Source organism: Dipodomys ordii, unplaced genomic scaffold (genome assembly GCF_000151885.1).
Source record: "Dipodomys ordii isolate 6190 unplaced genomic scaffold, Dord_2.0 Scaffold18, whole genome shotgun sequence".
Lineage (NCBI taxonomy): Eukaryota > Metazoa > Chordata > Mammalia > Rodentia > Heteromyidae > Dipodomys > Dipodomys ordii.
In genome coordinates this window covers 12,825,932-12,844,659 of record NW_012267234.1, presented here as the reverse complement: position 1 = coordinate 12,844,659, position 18,728 = coordinate 12,825,932, and the positions used below count along the sequence as shown (strand labels likewise).

At 56.3% G+C, this 18,728-nt stretch overlaps 1 protein-coding gene across 4 annotated transcripts in view; it reads left to right on the top strand.

The window, feature by feature from the left end:
• The first annotated feature begins 1,626 nt into the window (after positions 1-1,626).
• Bcar1 (breast cancer anti-estrogen resistance 1) overlaps positions 1,627-18,728 on the top strand; it is a 29,964-nt gene continuing 12,862 nt past the window's right edge. The window contains exon 1 of one of the 4 annotated variants that reach the window (XM_013012846.1): positions 1,627-1,708. Coding sequence is in view for 2 of the 4 variants with exons in the window: in XM_013012844.1 (XP_012868298.1) it covers positions 14,012-14,074 (63 nt within the window). In the remaining 2 variants the exon portion in view is untranslated. Of the gene's footprint in view, positions 1,709-2,180; positions 2,204-13,038; positions 13,186-13,951; positions 14,075-18,728 lie in introns of those variants that run through there. The other 3 variants (XM_013012847.1, XM_013012845.1, XM_013012844.1) reach the window with 3 other exon arrangements.

Sequence of the window (18,728 nt, the reverse complement as noted above, 5' to 3'; positions counted from 1 at the left end):
CCCGCGCTTGCCCCCGGCGGAGGCGCAGCTTGGGGGGCGGCTCCCCCAGGCGGCCTCGCCGTCCTCCTCCGGGAGACCCGGCCGGGCGTCCCCGCGGGACCCCCGCAACGGCTGGGTCTTTGTTGGTGTCCTGAGTATTCGGGGGGGTCCCTGCCGCCCCCCTCCCGCCCTCCCCCGGACTCAGGCCTAGTGGGAAGAGGTCCCTGTCACTCCCCGGGAGCCCAGGCCCAGGCCGGCTGGGGGTCCCCCCGGCCCCCCACTCCCCGCCCGACCGGGGCCGCGCCCTCGAATATCCCCGCCGCTAGCTGCTCCGTCGAGCCCTTGGGTCCCCAGCTGGGGGGCCAGGCCTGGGGCAGGGTCTGTCCCGTCCCCAGAGACGCCCCCTCCCTTGGGACCGCGGGGACCTGTTGGAACTGCGCCCCCTCCCCCAACGGAGCCACTCACTTTCTGGGAAGTTTTCTTCCCTCGCTGAACCCCAGGGCCCTCTGCCCAGCAGCATCCCCCATCATCCCATCTGTGGGGGCTGCTCTGATGTCTGACACCCCTTCTTCCTAGCCCAGCAAGCAGACTTGAGTAGTGGCCCCACACTTGGGCCTGACGGCCCCGGGCTGCCCGGTCTCCCTTCCTTCCTGCTGGCCAGTGAGCCCGATGACCTGAAGAGATCAGCCCGCTTTACAGACGGACAGACTGAGGAGGGCGGCCACACACTGTGTCCTGCCGGAAGAGCCACCCACCCTCTGCAGCCTAGCCTGCAGCCATTGTTTCTGTGCTGAGTCAAGGGCTTTTCCCTCTGACAAGAAGGGCTACAGGCCAGAGCCCTGCCTGGCCTGGCCTCAGTTCCAGAGCTGCTCCTCACCTGAGGGTCTCCAGCCATTCAGTGCAACAGACAGGGCAGGGCAAGTGGCCTCTTAATGAACTACCGTGGTGTGTGTGTGTCACGAACTGGAGGAGAGATGCTGTGTAAGTGCAAAGCATTGTTATTATAGAATTAAAAGATCCTCACTCCTGCCCGCCTCCAGAAGCGGTAATGCAGAGTTACAGATGCAAAAATTAGGGCTTCCAGGCGGTGGGGGATGTGAGGCCCCCAACCCCCATCTGTTCTGGTTCAGAGCATAATTGCCTCATCTCTAGAAAGAAAAGAGGGGAAAATGCCTGCCAAGCCTCTCTTCTCCAGTATTCTGCTTTACTACAAAGGTTTGGATTGGATTTTCTTTGGCCTTGAGGCATCAGGGCCCCCACCAGCCCTGCCCCTTCGGACACTGATCCGGGGGATAAGATGGGGACCCCTAAGCCTGCTAGAGGGCCAGGGTCTCCAGGGCCGCAGTAAACAGAATGCCACTGCGACCACATCAGAGGCTGAATGGGTCTTTATTTGGGAGGTCTGTGTTTGGTTTGGTTTGCTTGCCTGTCAGTGAGTGCTCTGGATGGAGGTCTGGGGTGACATGGGCTGCTGTCCTCAGCTCTATGACACTCGGTGGCCCCCTCTGTAATTAGAGAGAGTGGGAGGGTCTAGTCTGTCTCTACCGCCAGCTTCAGCTTGTGGCCACAACCCTCAGACATTCCGCCGAGGGTGGCTGGGCCATTGGACCACTCGGCTTTCCCCTGACGCCCTGGGTAGTGTCTCAGGTGGTGGGCTAGGAGGAAAACTTCATTTCTGGAGCAGAAAATTGCGTTCGTGTACTGGAGAGGTTCAGTGGAAGCTTCCCAGTTGAGCCGCCTTGTCTATGCTTGTTCTTGGAACCAGAGCGGCGACTGCTATGTGGAGCTGGGGAACACGGTTGGGTTTTAAGCATACCCATTCATTTGGGCAGGCTTTTCCTGGATGGAGCTGACGCAGGCACTTTGACCCACAGAAATTACAAGATGCTTCAGAGGGACATGGGAGAGAGGAGGCTGGGTGAACCAGGTTGAGGTGGGTGGGACTTCCTGGAGGGTCTGGAGCCAGGACAGAGGGCACCATGGTGCCCCTGGCTTTCTGTTTTCTGTCTTCTGAACGCTAAGAGCGGTGCTCAGGCATTGCTGGAGAACAACTAGTAGAGGGCAACTCTGGACCGTTCTCTGATATCTGCCTTACTTCTGGCGACGGCTGTCCAGAGCTGATCTGTCTCTTCCAGCTTGAAAATGGTTGTCACTCACTTCAGATCCTAGCCAGCTCTGGTGTGGGGCAGTGTTGAAGAGTGGCAAGATACTGGCTGCGCTGCAGGTCAGGCCAGAGGCCAGCGCCCAGCTTTCCTCCGTTGTTTGTTTCCTGTCTGTGAGGTGGGAATGCCCCTCCAGCCCCTGCTGTGCTCCAACATGGAGGGATGGGTCCTTTGAAGGGGGCCCTTGTCAATCATTGTGGAGTTTGTCTGGAGTGCTGGGCATGGGCTGGGCCTCCCAGGCTCAACGAGGACCTGTGTCATCTGGCCAGTGAGAGAGGTGGAACCAGGCCTGGCTGAATCCAAAGCCATAAGGTGACCGTCAGCTTGGTTGGCCTCTCTAATTGCAAAGGCTTCAGCCTATTGGCCCAGGCTGCTAAGAGGTTGAGACTCTGCTTGTGGTTTTCCAAGCATGACTTAGTGCTGGGGATCCAGCCTAGGGGCTCACTTATGTGTAACTCGGTTCACGTCTCTGTGAGACAGGCAACTTGGGCTCAGAGACCAGGCAGCTCGCCCAGACCTGTGCCAACTTGACTGCCCAGGTCAGTGTAGCCTTGACCAATCCCCGCAGTAGCCAGTGGCGATCAGTGAACTGAGTGTGCACCTCGTTGAACCTTGACCAGTGATCCTGGGGTCCCCTCTGTGCCTGGCTTTGGGCCAGCCGATATTGTGAGTGGGAGAGCTGGCCAAGGAGCCACACAGGGCTGCCCTGAGGCTCACAGCTAGCCAAGACAGCTGTGGCCTCGCAGAAAGGCCACAGCAGACAGGACACAGAGGATAGGGTGGGGAAAGTAGCCAAGTCCAAAGTCCTCAGCTCCCTTCCTGCCACAGGACCTTGGCTTTGCCTCCCCTCCCTTTGCAGGAACTGATCCACAGCCCTCCGCCTTCTTTACTCTGGCTCGCGCTCACCCAGACAGCACTGGGACGCCCCCACCCATCTATGGCTATGCATTTAAAGGAAGAGTTAGGGCTGAGGGTGAGCCACACCTAGCAAGCACTTAGCCTTGAGTTCAAGCCCAAGTACCACCAAAATGCCTAAGTAAATAAATAAATAAACAAGGGATATAGCCGGGTGCTCTATAGCTACTTATAGCTAATCAGGAGGCTGAGATCTGAGGACCTTTGTTCGAAGCCAGCTGGGAAAGGAGACTCTTAACTCCAGTTAACCACTCAAAAACCAGAAGTGGCACTGTGGCTCAAATGGTAGAGCACTAGCCTTGAGCCCAGAATGGCTCAAGGGATAGTGCCCAGGCCCTGAGTTCAAGCCTCACAACTGATAAAAACAAAACACCTCCAGGAGGCTGAGATCTGAGGATCACGGTTTGAAGCCATCCCAGGCCAGGAAACTCTGTGAGACTATTAATAATCTCCAGTTAACCACCAAACAGCTGGAAGTGGAGCTGTGGCTCAAAGTAGTAGAGCGCTGGCCTTGAGCAAAAGAGCTCAGGGACAGCTCCCATGCCCAGGTCCTGAGTTCAGGCCTTATGACCAACCTCCACTCCCCCCCCCCAAAAAAAAAAAAGAGAGAGAGAGAGAGAGAGAGGTGGGGGAGAGTATTCAAGCTGAGTTCAAACCCCCAGGACTAGCATGGGAAAAAAAAAGAAAAGAAAGTTGGGGTCATCGGGTTGCTGGCAGGTCCCCCTGAGACTGCAGAGTGGCTCAGCGCAGGACCCATCTTCCCCTGCCCCCACCGCTTGCCTTCCAGTTTTTGCTGAGCCACCTGCTGAGGGGGTGAGGCCGCATGGCAGGTGCTGACTCCTGACCAGCTGAGAGTCCAGCGGCTGCTGCAGCGGTCTGTGCGGAGGTCTGTGCGGAGGTGGGGAGCAAGCGCTCTCGAGCAGTGCTGATTGCGCCTCAGCTCCCTCATCTGGGCTCTGGGGTGTCTTCCGCAGTGGGCCTGGAGTTTGGGGAGATGGTGGTGAGGAGTGCGGGAAGCTGCTAGGAAGAGGTTCTCCTAGGCTGCTCTTGTGAGAGTGTCACCTTTTCCACCCTCTCCTGATTCCTGCACAAGACAAGGAGGGGGCTGCTCGGCTCGGTCCTCTGAGGCTCGCCCCACCTGCCTCCAGTGGCTTTTTCTTCCTGGTTAGTGTGTGGTTCTCACCAAGGCCTTAGGAATGGGATGGCCCACCCAGGCCCCGCTCTAGCAACAGACTGACACCCCTCCCCCCCCTCTTTCTCTCTCTTTTTTCTTTAGTGCCAGTCCTGGGACTTGAACTCAGGGCCTGGACACTGTTACTGAGCTTTTTTTTTTAATTTTTATTTTTATCAGGTCTTGTGCTGTTCCATTTGAGCCACAGCTCCACTTCCAGTTTTTGTAATGGTTAATTAGAAGTAAGAGTCTCATACTGACCTGCCTAGGCTGGTTTCAAACCTCCATCCTCACATCTCAGCCTTCTGAGTAGCTAGGATTACAGGTGTGAGCCCCTCACAAGGGACCTCCTCACCCCTTCTTAATTAAGCCTGGTGGGGCTATAGCTGCCACTCCTCATACACCCCTGTATCCTAAGCCAGTTGGAGATCTGGGCAGGCCAGGGGCAGAGCAGAGCTGGGCAGGGGGCATTAAACCCCCCAGGGTGGTACACCTGGTGCTCAGGCTTGACCTGCAGCAGCCTGGGCTCCGACCCCACATCACCCCACAATCACGCCAGCCATCATGGCCCCTTCAGGGAGGGAGCTCAAGGTTGTGCAGTGAGCAGAGGGAGGGAGGAGGTGGCACTTCAGAACTCTGATTTCCCACCTAGGGCTGAGGTGGTATGCCCAGAGGCAGTGTGCCCCTTTCCTGCCTCTAGGCTCCTGCTTCCAAGCCTTGATGTGGCTTTGTCACCCTGCCTCAAGGCTCGTCTCCACATCTCCACCTCGGAGCTTGTGGCCTTGATGTGGCTTTGTCACCCTGCCCTCAAGGCTCGTCTCTGCATCTCCACCTCCCAGCCTTGATGCCTGGCTGCGGCTTTGTCACAGCTGCTTGCTTTCCTTGCATCCTAGCCAAACCCGGCTGGTTCTTTGTCTCACTCTTATTCATTGTTTACTGGGGCATTGCCTTCCTCTCTCCAAGACAAAAAGGGACAGGTTAGGGACTCAGTACACAAGCATGCCTGCTCTGACAGGAGAGGTAATCACAAGTACTTAATTTCTTTTCTAGGGAGTTTTAGAGGCTAACAGGGCTTTCCCATAATTCTAATCTGTTATTTCATCCTTGCCAAATTCCAAGAAGGATTTGAAGTGGAAGATACGGATAGTCTTGGATCATCAAAAGATTGAAAGCTTAGTAATGTATGGGAAGGAAAAAATATTTCAGAAAGCCTTGGATAAGTAGGCATAAAAATTTAACCTTGCCGGGCACCTGTAGCTCATGCCTGTAATCCTAGCTACTTAGGAGGCTGAGATCTGAGGATCACAGTTCAAAGCCAGCCTGGGCAGAAAAGCCCATGTGACTGATCTCCAATAAACCACTAGAAAAACTGTAAGTGGCTCAAGAGGTAGAGTGCTAGCCTTGAGCTGAAGAGTGCAGGGAGAGTGTCCAGGCCCAGAGTTCAAGCCCCACGACTGACCAAAAAAAAAATTAACCTTAAGCTTGGAGCCTGTGGCTCACACCTGTAATCCTAGCTACTCAGGAGGCTGAGATCTGAAGGTCGCAGTTCCAAGCCAGCCCTGGCAGGAAAGGTGGTAAAACTCTTATCTCCAATAAACCACTCAGAAAACCAGAAGTGGCTCTGTGGCTCAAGTGGTAGAGTGCGAGCCTAGAGTTGAAGAACTGAGGGACAGCACCCAAGCCCAGAGTTCAAGCCTCATGACTGACAAAATATTAACCTTAAAAGCCAGGTGCCAGTGGCTCATGTCTGTAACAATAGCTACTTAGGAGGCTAAGATCTGAGAATCAAGGTTCAAAGCTAGCAAGGGCAGGATTCTTATCTCTAATTAAACATCAAAAAAGTGGTAGAGCACTAGCCTTGAGGACAAAAGCCCAGAGTCAGTGGCCAAGCCCTGAGTTCAAACCCCAGGAGCAGCACTAAATAAGTAAATAAATAAATAAAATTTTACCTTAAGCTCCCTGTCAGCCAGGGCAAAAGAGTAATGTGGTAGGTTTAGAATTGCAGCACCTGTGGGCTGTGTGCTCATTTCTGCTTTGGTTTTTGTTTTAAATTCCAAAATAGTACATATGGCCATTCATCATTTTCTTCTGTGCTTTACATCTGTTGAGACCTTTAATGCAGTAGGTTTTTTACATATCATGAAACATAGATGTTATATTTGTCATTGGATGAGGGTTTTTTCTTTCTTTTTTTTTTCTGTCGGTTGTCTGGCTTGAACTCTGGCACTCTACCACTTGAACCAGGGCACCACTTCTGGTTTTCTGGTGGTTTATTGGAGATAGAGTCTCAGAGCCTTTCCTGCTCAGGCTGGCTTTGAACTGTGATCCTCAGATCTCAGCCTTCTGAGTAGCTAGGATTACAGGCATGAGCCACTGGCACCCAGTGGGTTAGGCTGTTGACGTACTATTTCTCCTGTCTAGCCCAGAGATTCTGGCTGGAATGTCTCCGAAAAACAGGAGGAGAAAGAGGATGGAGCCTGGAATCCTTCCCTCCCCAGCAAAGGCTGGCCCTCCACCTAAACACCTTACCAGGCAGACACACCTGGCTGTTTCTGCTTCAACTCTGGGAGCCCCAAACCTCTTAAGAAACAACCTGTTAAGAAACCAGGAGAGGGGATGAGTTGTCAGCTACTCCTTGGGTGCCTAGGCCCCTAAGGCCTCTGCTGTTCCGGCTCTTCACACCGAAGGAAGGAGCTGTGCACTGCTTGCCTGTCTGTGTTGTTTTTCTGCATGAAGAGCCTGAGCAAGATTCACATTTGTGCTCAAATGCCACCTCCTCAGAGACCCCCAAACGTGAGAGCCCCTAAGCACCTTGCAGGTCAGCACCCGCTCCATCCTCCTCCTCCTGCTTTATCCCTCTCCAAGGCCTTCTCACTGCTGATGGGCCAGATTACCTGTTTGTGCTCCACACCCACAGCAGTTTTCTGGTAGGGCACCTGGCATGCATTCTGTAGGGGTGGATGATATAGGTGGACCCCACAAGTAGCCACCCCCATGTGTGGGGGAGAGACCCTGTCCACTCTCAGCATCGACTGTGGATCTAGAGGTAACAACTCTCCAAAGGTTTTGTCCTAGAGCGTCAGATAAGGTTTGGGGGGAGGAAGGGACTCTGGAGCACTGAAGAAGGGGTGTCTTTGCCGAGGATGAGGAGAAGAGGAAGGGCTTGCTGAGAGGTAGGCTGAGATGGGCTCACTTGCGCCTTGGGATGAGGTGTGCAACAGGGTGGGTCTGCACTGTGACTAAGTGCTGGGTGGCTGTGCTGCTGGCAGTGGGCACCAGGATGCCCTGGTGCAGGTGCAGCCTGCATGTGCCACCTGACAGCCTCAGGCCAGGCCAGGCCGCTAGCTGAGCCTTCACCAGCTGTGCACACTGAGGTGCAGTGACTGGCTGGCAGTCCCGGGGCCAGCTGGAATCACTGATGCCTGCTCCTGTCTGAGAACTCATCCTTAGCCTGGATGTCTGGAGCAAACAAAGCCCGACTCTGTAGGCTGGAGCAGGCTCAGGTGGGATGGCCATGCTCTTGTCCAAGGAGGAAACTTCTCTTCTCCACTCTTTCCTGCACTCCATCGCAGGGTCCTCAGGCCCCAGACCCTGCTGACCCCGGACTCCGCTGACGCACTGACTTGCATACCCTCACAGAGGCTGGCGGTACTCTTCTGCCCCTCTATGTGTATCGCTGAGCATAGGCACCTGTGTTTTATGGCGGGCAGCAGATGGCATGTGAAGTCACCCCCTTCTGCCTGATCTGCTGGAGCTGGTTGCCATGGGAGAGGCAGGAGCATATGGCCTGGCTGGGGAGGCCTCTTGACCACGCCCTGTCCCTGCCCACCCAGCCTGAGACTGGAGCAGAGGTAGCCACAGAGCTTTCTCTCCGAGGCCTGGAATTCTCTCTCTCTCTCTTTCTCTCTCTCTTCCTCTCCCCCATTCCTCCCCCCTTGTCCCTTACTTCTGCCAGCCCAGCTCCTCCTTGGAGTTCTGAAGGGCTGATGAGAGGCAAGGATACGAGTACCTGACCTCAGAGTCAGCAGAGAAGACAAGGCCTTAGGTGTCATCCTGGGCTGGGGTCAAGAGCCTCTGTCAGGGTCTAAGTGTCTTTTTGCCTTTAGCTGGGGCCTCTGCACTACTCTTCCATACTAGGAAAACCAATGGGAATAACTGAAGATATACACCTCAAGGGAGAAGGGGGAGCCTTGTGGGGTACTGATTTCTTGGGCCCCCGGCCTGGGTCTGGGGTACAGGGGACCTGAGTCAGTTTGTGCCTAGCATTTCTCAGGGCATTGGCAACTCCTTCCTGTGCAGCCCTATCTTCAGTCCTACCCCATCCGAGTCTCTGGTGATAGGCCTAAGGCATCAGTCGTGCTGAATGACATGACGGCAGGAGGCTCACCCGCCTTCCTCAGTCACTACTGTGATGACAAACTGTCTCATTGGTCACTCCGGCTTGGAAAGCAGGTTGATGGGAAAGCTCTGTGTAGCTTGTCACTCTCTCCCCCAAAAGAAAATTCTGGGTGCATGCCTGGGTCGCTGGATGGGCAGTTAGGGATGTGAGCTCTGCCGCTTCCTGGCAGTATGAGCTGGCCCAGGCACTGTCCTCTGAAACTGGGTAGTGTATTTCCATTCTGATTCCCAGGGCAGTGTGGAGGATCCACAAGGGGCCCTGTATTCTCACCCAGGTTTTGAGGCTGCCACTTCAGTGGATGGCCCAGAAGACAGATGACAACGCCAGTGGCCTTCCAGAGACATGGTGTCTTCCTGTCCCCACAAGTACTTACCTCCGGCCTCAGGAAATCCTGTCCTGCTGCCACTCCCATAGCCAGCTACAAGCTGACCAGCCAGCCCACCCTCATGTTGCTGGAAAGCCCGCTCAGGAGAAGAAGCCGTGTGCCGTCGTCTCACGCCTGCTCTTCCCACTCAGTCATAGCTTTCCTGCATGATTTCGGTCTTTGAAAATGGCCTTTAGGGCTGGGAAGGTGGCTCAGTGGTAGAGTGCTTGCCTTGCATGCATGAGGCCCTGGGTTCGATTCCTTAGTACCACATAAGCAGGAAAAAACCAGAAGTGGTGCTGTGGCTCAAGTGGTAGAGCGCTAGCCTTGAGCTGAAGAGCTGAGGGACAGCGCCCAGGCCCAGAGTTCAGGCCCCACAACTGACCAAAAAAAAAGAAAATGGCCTTTAGAGCTGTGAAACCTTCCTTGAGGGGCTTGATTTGGCCAACCAATCCCACAAGATTGAGTATTTGCATTATGCTGCTCCTTTTTTACTCTTGAAAATGCTGCAGTGGACATTTTTGGGCATCAAACAAGAATAGGTCTAGGGCTGGGAATGTAGATTAGTGGTAGAGTGCCTGCCTAGCATGCATGAAGCCCTGGGTTCAATTCCTTTGTACCTCATAAATAGAAAAAGCCGGAAGTGGTGCTATAGCTCAAGTGGTAGAGTGCTAGCCTTGAGCACAGAGAGGCTCAGGGACAGAGCCCAGGCCCCGAGTTCAAGCCCCAGGACTGGCAAAAGAAAAATAAAGAATAGTTCTAGTTGGGCATGCTTATAATCCTAACTGATCAGGAGGCTGAGATCTGAGGATCTAGGTTTGAAGTCAGCCTGTGCAGACAAAGCTGAGAGACTTATCTTCAGTTAACCAGCAAAAAAGCTGGAAGTGGAAGTGTGGCTCAGGTGGTAGAATGCCAGCTTTGAATGGAAAAGGCCAAGTGAGAGTTCAAGGCCTTGAGTTCAAGGCCCAACACGCGTGTGCGCGCGCGCACACACACACACACACAAAAGAGAATCGCTTTGTTGTGCACTGGATCTATACTGAAGCTAAGGATCAGAATCAGAAAGCCCAGGGCACAAGCCCTGCCCCAGGGTTTTCTGCCCACCTAGGGTCCAGTAGGAGCAGCAGGGGACACTTTAATGGCCCACTGTAAATGACTATGCTAGGCCCCAGGGACAGGTGCAAGCCTGAGTTCATCCTCAGCCTGGTAGGAGGTGCCAGGCCACTCCTGGGAGGACTGACAGCTGTGCAGGAGAGCCAGGTGCTCCTGTCTTGGTTATGCTTCCTCCCATCCTTCAGCAACCCTCCTATCCCACCCGCTTCAGCTGCGCCTTCTCCCCATTCTGCCAGACCCACTGTGGATGGCCCGCACCCACCTGGGTGTGGGTGCCTTCAATCCTACCCACCTACATGTGTGGACACCTGCACTCCTGTGTGTGCTCCTCACACCTCTGTGGGTATCTGCAGTCCTGCGGGTGTGCCCGCACACCTGTGTGCATGCCTGTACACCTGTGTGGGCACCTGCACTCCTGTGTGTGCTTGTCGGCACACACAATTGACCACTATATTCCTGAGACTGGGGCAGCCTCCCATTTCCTCCCTCAGAGCCACTTCTGAGGTCCTTCTCACCACACCAGTGGGGCGTGGTGAGGCGCCAGCTCCCAGTGCTGAGTGTGTAGTGTTGTCTGGGGGAGGAGGGACTTGCATCTCAGCTCTTCGTCGCTTATCGCCCCTGAGTATGACAGGGGCCTTTTGCTTTTAGCCTGAACTGTCCCTTGTCCCTGGTCCCCTTCCTGCTGCAGAGTAACGAGCATGGCTGAGATCTGGTAGCTTCACGGTCCTCCCTCCCCTGCTGCTAGCTCTGTCCTCCTGTGCCTGGGGGGTATGGGATGGGGAAAGGGCCCATGAACTGGGTTTGTCTCCTAGTCTGTAAAATGGGGCCCGTGCTGAGCCCATCGTGCAGGATTGCTGTAGGTGCATCTGGCCCAGCGCAGTGCCCAGGCTGTGCTGCACCAGGGCACTGGCGTCCCTGCCGGCATTCTTGGCAGCTGCCGGGCCCTGAGGCTGGCCTGGCTTGGGGTGAGGATTTGTCTTCCTGATCTCTCTCAGCCAGATCCTAGTGAGTGCCCCTCCTCCACCAGCCTGGGAGGGTATCCCCCCCCCCAACACAGTGGGGTGTCAGTTCTGGGGCCTTATTTCCAAAGCGGAAATACCATTCTAGGAGGCACAGGCTGGGGGGGGGGGAGCGGTGTTTAAGTGGAAAAGGAGCAAATTTTTGAAATGCCAGAGCCTGAGCCCAGTTCCCCTCCCCCACTGCCTCCGCCTCCTCCTCCTCCTCTTCTTCCCACAGCAGCCCCACCCCCAGTGTCACTTTAACTGCTCGGGAGAGGTCTCCCATTCCCAAGGTCCTAACCAACCCCCTTTCTGTAGTGCCCTCTTTTGGTGAGCTGGAAGGAACTGGGCACCAGCCTTTTTATGTCCCTGCTCCTCTCAGAAGTAGAGACCCAGGGACAGTTGAGGACTTCCCTCAGCCCCAACCCAGGCAGACACTTGTACAGAGATCATTTGGTTCAGTCCTGTTCCCTGAAGCCTCACCTGCTAGCCCCTCGCTCCAGGCTGAAGGGTTGGTAGCTGGCTGGGAGGGGAAAGGAAAGAGGGTAGGCCAGGATACAGTGCTAGGGACCAGCAGGAGATGTTCCTGGCTGCGCTCTTCTTCAGTGGGGAGTGGACTGTGTGAGGTGACATGGAGGGCTAATCTTGGGGAGGGTACAAAGTATTGTCTAGTTGTCACAGCTCCTTATTCACCCCCATGCTGTGAGTTCTACCCAAGTGCTTTTTCTAAGCCAGAGTGGGGGGGGGGATGCAAATGCCTGGCTTTTCAGGAGACTTGCGACCTAAGGCTCTGTGATAACCATTTTTCCAGAAGGTTTGTGCTGGCTAGTCCTGTATTTTGCAGATGAGAAAGGACCCTCTAGAGTGGGAGAGAGCATGCCCTGTGAAACATCGGACCCAGGACTGTGGGCGGGGCTGAACCGCGAGTGACAGCTGCCTGTCAAATGGGGGAGTTGAGTAGGTGGGCCTTGTGTGTATAGCCTAGGTCATTGCTGGGAGCTGTCTGCTGAGTGAAGCCCAGTCTCCTCCATTGCTTCCCTGGTGTTGGAAGTTGACTGACAATGAATGCTCAAGGAGCTCAGGATTGCTGACTGTTGAGGGTTTGGAGCAGGTTCTAGCTCAGTTCTCTCTGCATTTTCCTGTGTGTGGGCTGTACTCAAACTCTGGCGCCCTGATTTGCTGCCTGGGGTGGCAGTCACTGACCTGCAACTTAGCAAGCTGTGTGTGGGGGTGGGTGGAGCTTAGGAGAGCCAGGTAATTGTCCAGTTTCCCTGGGATGGCTTTTTCTTCTCCCTCATTCTCAACCTGTGCGTGCACACATGTGCACACACATTCATTCTCTTTCTCTCACACACACAGACACACAGATTGCTGAAGTAGACGGGTTGGAGCAGGTGCAGGGAATACACTGAACAGTTTTAGACCTGGACTGGTCTGGGCTGACTCAGAATGGGGGCGGGGGACTGAGACTGCTTGGGGCGCCTGGGCTTCACCGCTGTGTGGTGCGGTTCTTCTTCTGACGCAGGGGTCCCCCTCTCAATTCAGATCTGAGTCGAGGGGTTGACAGGTGGGGAAGGCACCAGCGGGTTCTGTGGGGGAGATGGGAGCCGCAGGGCAGTGGAAAGGCAATCTAGTGTTCCCAAAGTGGAGGCGCGGCGTGGCCGGAGGGGGGCACGCTCGCGGCCGCGGTGGGAAACGACGAGTGCGTGCAGGAAAAGGGATATCCCGTGCTGAAGGCCGGTGGCCGGGCGGGCGGAGACCTCCGGCTCCTGTCCCCTGGCGTGTGCGCGTGCGCGTGTGCGCGCACCCCGGACAGCGGCTCATTTGCATGGGGATCTGAGGCGGCCAATGGACGCGCGAGGCCGGGCATGCCGGGAGCTTGGCTGGGCCAGTCCGCCGGCTCCGGCGGCGGCGGCGGGAGGGGCGCGGTGGGACTGGCTCTGGGTGGCGGTGGCGTCCAGGCCGGGAGTCGCGGCCCCGGCTGCCACGGCGCGCTCGGAGCTCGGAGTCCGCGCGGCCCGGGTGGCCGGGTGTGCGCCCGCGGGAAGCCAGACCCCAGGCCGCGAGACACCATGAACTACCTGGTGAGTGCGTGGGGCGGGCCCGCGCGGCCGCTGCCCACCCCGGGCTGGAAGGGTTAAGCGAGTGGCATTTCCTGCGGGACCCGCGGGTCCTGGGAACTGCCGGCTGCCGGAGGCTCCGCGGGGCGTCCGGGCCTGGACTGCGTTCCTCGGCGACGACAGGAAAGTTCCTGGATCCGGGAAAGTTGCTGGCGGGTGGCCCGCTGCCCCCCCCCCGCCCCCGCGCCGGCCGCTGGCTGCGTGTGACCTTGGGAGCCTCGGTGTCCCCGACCGGAGGGGTGCAGAGCCGCTGGAGGTCGCGAGGGCCTCCCGGGCCGGGAGGAGGCCGGCCGAGTACCCCGTACCCCGACTGGGTGTTAGGGTCGAGCGGGGGAAGTCGGCGTGAATGATTCACCGCCCGCCCGCCGGCGCTGGATTCCGGTGGATTCCGGGAGCGGGGCGCAGCCGGGCCGCCCAGCGCCGGGGGCCGGGGGACCCGGGCCGCGCCGGCCCCCGCTGGGCGCGCTGGCTCGCGGGAGGGTGTGGCGCACTGACGGGATTTGGGGTGCACGTCGGGAAGCTCCTGGCCCGGCAGCCCCCGGGGCTGGGTGTCTGGTTTGGCTTCCGAAGCCCAGCGCCTTGCCGCTCACTGCTGAGGCGGAACCCAGGGCCGCGTTGTGCGGGATCGGGAAAGCTGAGACTTGCGGACCGAGCAGGCGGGTGGGAAGCCTGGGTGGTTTGGCCCGCGGGGATGCTGGGGTGAGAATCGCCTAGGGCTACAGGTTTCCTTTTTCCGCACCCCCGTGGCGAGGAAAGGTTCAGCCTAGAGGCTCTCCTGACCTGAAGTTTGATGTGGCGTGCTCACCTTCACAGAACGTCCGTGCGTCATCTGTTCCTTGCCACGTTCAGCCAGGTGAGGTTGCCTCACCGTCCCCTCTGCGGGATGATTAGGAGCAAGTATGGTGTCTGAGGATCAGGCTGGGTGCAGGTGGAGCGTGTGGGTGAGAACGCCCTGGGGAGTAGGTGCTGGCACACCTTCTGGCACTGGCATCTCCCTCTGGCTGGCCCTGAGCAAGGAAGGAGTCCTTTGGAGCTGGGCGGAGGCAGGGCAGGGTAATGGCAGGTTCTGCCAGGAAAGTCACTTTCAGTTAGGGGGAGGAGAACTGGAGCCTCGGGCATTACTGGTTGTTGGGAGTGAGAGTGTGAGTTCCGTTGGGCTGCACCATCTCTCTAGCTAGCCAAGGGATTGAGGTTAGGGCAGCCTCCTGTTTGCCCAGGAAAAAGACTCCTGAGATAGCCTACCTCTCAATGCACTTAGATGGAGAGTGCAGATGAGAAGACTGAGGCATAGAGACAGTTTTCCTGAACTGGGTCCAGAACCTGGTCTCCATGTGTTACTCCATGCATGTCTTGGCTCCTTGCCAGGAACTCAGGGCTCTGAGGAACTGTTAACTTGATGGACCCTTTGGCTGTAAGGCTGGGTCTTTGTGGCCCTCTCCTAGCACCCATTATTCTTTCAGGAAGTCCCATCATTCTTTTCTCCTGGGCCTGGACAGCTCCTCCTCAGCCCAAGCTGTCCAGCAAGGGAGGTCAGCTCCCTGGAAGCATCCTGGAAGAGGTCATAGGAAAGTCAGGTTTGGGGTATGGCAGACACAGGGCAGTGGTCATTCTTCATTGAAGGTATTGGGCATGCCTCACTTCCTCCGGGTCAGATAAGGGACATGGACGAAGGTGAAACGCTGTCCTCCATCCTGTCCTGAGCATTGGGAGGATCTCAGTTGTGTTTTGTTCTCCTAACACCCCTCCTTCCTACTACTAGGTAAGAAATGGGCCATAGTCAGGCGTGGGTGGAAGAAGTTCTGAAGATTGAGGGGCAGGGCCCATCTCCATGGAACACCCTAGAAATCACAGGGTTTGGGTTTTGTTTTTTTTTTTTTGTCAGTCATGGTGCCTGAACTCTGGGCCTGGGCACTGTCCCTCAGCTCTTCAGCTCAAGGCTAGTGCTCTACCACTTGAGCCACAGCACTACTTCCAGCTTTTTCTGCTTATGTGGTGCTGAGGAATCGAACCCAGGGCCTCATGCATGCAAGGCAAGCACTCTATCCACTGAGCCACGTTCCCAGCCCCGGTTTGGTAATTTTTTAAAACCGAAAGATCTCACTTTAGGCCTTATGACCTACTGAAAGGTATCAGGACTAGAGAGTGGCAGAGCTTGGGCTGGGAAGGTGGCTCATTGGTAGAGCGCTTGCCTTGCATGCCTGAGGCCCTGGGTTCAATTTCTCAGCACCACATAAGCAAAAAGAAAAAAAAGCTGGAAGTGGCGCTGTGGCTCAAGTGGTAGAGCGCTAGCCTTGAGCTGAAGAGCTGAGGGACAGCGCCCAGGCCCAGAGTTCAGGCCTCACGACCGGACCCCTCCCCCCCCCAAAAAAAAGAGAGAGTGGCAGAACTCCAGAGGGCTTTAGATGTGAAGATGGAGAAACTTGAGACTGTACTGAGTGAAGTTCCTATTGTCTTTTCTGCTGACCCCTCCATGATGACCACGTTGGGAATGAGGGTTTACTGTATCCTGGTCTGGTTCTCTCCCTAAATAAAGGATCATCTTCTCTGATCCTGGTGTTTCTGACAAGATACCACATCATAAAAGTGAACTTGAGCCAGTCCACTGAAAAAGATCTCTCACAATCCTCCATCAGGGTCCTGGGATTGGAAAAGGATAGCTCCTGAGTAGATAGAGTTCTGCAGGTCCTCTTCGTGGCACTTCTCTGCCCAGCTTCCCCAGGACAGTGCCTGTGACACTTTGTCAGGAGTTGAGGCAGGGTTGTAAGTAGATTGTCAGGGATTTGCTCTGGCTCTTGGCTGGCCCTGGACCAAGGTCATTTGTCGTGGCTGCTGTAGCCAAGGTCAGAGCATGCTTGTGCAGGATGTCCCTGGAAGTGATCACCTCACAGGTGGCTTTCCTTTCCATTCCTGCGCTCCACAGGCTTTTCCTCTGGCTCAGTCTCAAACATGGAACCAAGGACCAGCACATTGACCCTGCTTTGTCCCAAGGCCTCACATACTCCTGAGGTAGACAGGCAGGCAGGCAGGTAGTTTGGCTGGCTGGCAGGCAGACTGGCTGGCTGGCAGGCAGGCAGAGAAGCCAGGCTCCCCTTGGGGACCGAACTCAGACTCTGGCTGCTCAATTGTCCATACCAGTGTAGGGGGAGGATGCTGCTAAGGCTGACTTGTCTCAGGTCTACTCTGGACATCTGCACTGGGAAGGAAAGGGATGCTGTCTCTCAGACCCCTTGGATCCTGCTGGGTCAGTCAGAACAAGGTATGATCAGGATGTCAGCTAGTAGCTCTGGCTGCACATAGGCCTACAGGAGTGAGGGTAACTATGGGCACATACTCATTGGCTCTATATCCATGGCCACCAGCAGTTCTTTGAGGCTAGCGAACAAAATATCCCAGAAATAAACTTGGCCCACGTTTGCAGTGGTTGTGCGTATGAAGGGTAGCCAGTGTTTGCTGAGTGCCTGCTGTGTTTAAGGCTCTGTATTCTGGGTGGGCACCCTTGGGTGTGTATGTGTTGGAGTAGGAATAAGGCAGGGTGGGGAAGGCCTGTGAAATTTCCATTCATGGGTTCTGTGAACCTAAGCATTACCCCAGGAATTGCAGCCTCCACTACCTCCCAACCCCAGCTCTGCCTCCCTTGTTTCCTGCCTCTTCCATCCTGGCTGAGTCGTGAGCCTCACGTCTCCTACGGTCACTCATGGTTAAGTGAGCTGATGACTTTGGAGGAGGGCCCTGTCTTTGGTCCGGGGTAAATGCACTGTGGTTATTGTTAGGAACCGGGCCCTTTGACATTGTCCATTTCCTTGACTGCTCTCCTAGCTCTCTTGGGGCTGGCTTGTGAGTGTTGAGAACATGCTTCCTGCAGAGGCTTCCTCCACAGTTGGCCCAGTCTGGCCCTGCTGGAAACTCTGTGGAGTGGAAACTGAGGAATATCTTCCCCCCTCAGCTCTCCCTGCCACTGACTTGCCGTCTTCTCCCCTGCCCCCAGTTCTGTGGGCACTCCACAGAACTTCCAGGGTTTTGTGAGGCAGCTGGCAAGGCCTAGAGGAATTGAATAAGCATCAGATGGGTGCAGCACTCTTTTGCTGCTCTTCAGGGTGTGGTTCTGGCATGAGGGGGCCCCATGACACAAGAAGAGTCATTCTCAGAGCCAGGCAGAGCCCGTGGGGCAGCCTGCCAGCTCCTGTGCCCAAAGCCCGGCATGTTTGGAGCAAGCCTGGCTGGGGCCTGGTCATCAAGCACTTGCTCTGAGCATCTCCCTCCCTTCCTCCACTACAAGGGTTTGAACTCAGAGCCTCCCACTTGCTGGGCTGGCACTCTACCAATTGAACCATACCTCTAACACTGCTTTTTGCTGTTTATTTTGGAAAATGAAGTCGAGTGAATTTTTCTGCCCTGGCTAGCCTTGAATGGCTGATCCTCCAGATGTTAGCCTTCTATGTAGCTAGAATTACAAGTGGGAGCCATTTGTACCCCGCCTATAATGTACTGTAAATCAGACCTGGTGCCCCATTCCAAGTGCCAAGCAAGTGCTCTACTGCTGGCCACATCCTCCCTGATGCACATCTTGTTTGTTGTCTTTTCCATTACAATGGGGCTGAACGCTCATAGGTGGTTTTGTTGAGCTTAGACCTACACTATCTGAGTCTTAAACACAAGAACAGCCCTGTGAGACCAGGGCTGCCATCTAGGGCTCTGGTTGGCCAGAGATGAAGGGACTTGCTCAAGGCCACGCAGCTGTGGGAGGGAGGGAGAGTGGGAGCCAGGTCTGGGGCTGAGCCTGCTGTTCCGGACTTGAGAGAAGGAAGGAACTGCGTGGTCCTGGCAAGGCAGAGCTGAAAGGGTGGTGCGTGGGCCGCCCAAGCAGTTGGTAGGTCAGGCACCAGCAGTGCCCAGGACTCAGGCCAGGAAGGGTAGTGGCTGCCACGGGGACTCTGACGCAGGCGGGGGAGCAGCTGGTGCCAGGCACTTGATGCCACGTGCCCAGTCCTAGAGGTGCTTCCCGCCTGGCTCCGGCTGCCCCGGACTGGACTGTTGTGCCGCACGCACGCGCACACACGCAGTGAGCTCATGCTGTAATTGTGGGGCAGCAGCCTGAGGGACTCACCTGGCCAGCCAGGAGACCAGCAGCCTGGAGCGTCGGTCCTCCCCCCCACCCCGACCTGCCCCCGAGGGCCTGGCTCTGCCCTGTGGGGCCTCTCTGCCAGCCTGTACTCACTTCAGTCCAAAGAGGGGCAGGCCCCTCTCTCTCCACTCCTAGCCTCTGACTTGGCTGGAGGGGAATTCTTCGGTGACTCACTGTGCTGGCACTTCCTGTGGTCACCGGGACTGGGGCACGGGGCCAGGCACTGCGTTCTGGGGTCACTGAGTGAGGATGGGCCTGGTGTCCCGCCCCCTGCGGGGATGTGATTGCTGGAGGCAAGCTGCAGACCATATTTGGGAAATTTACTTTTCTTGCTGGGAGCTTGGGGTGGGGGCCTTGAGACCTGGTGGGTCCTAGGCAGTGCCTG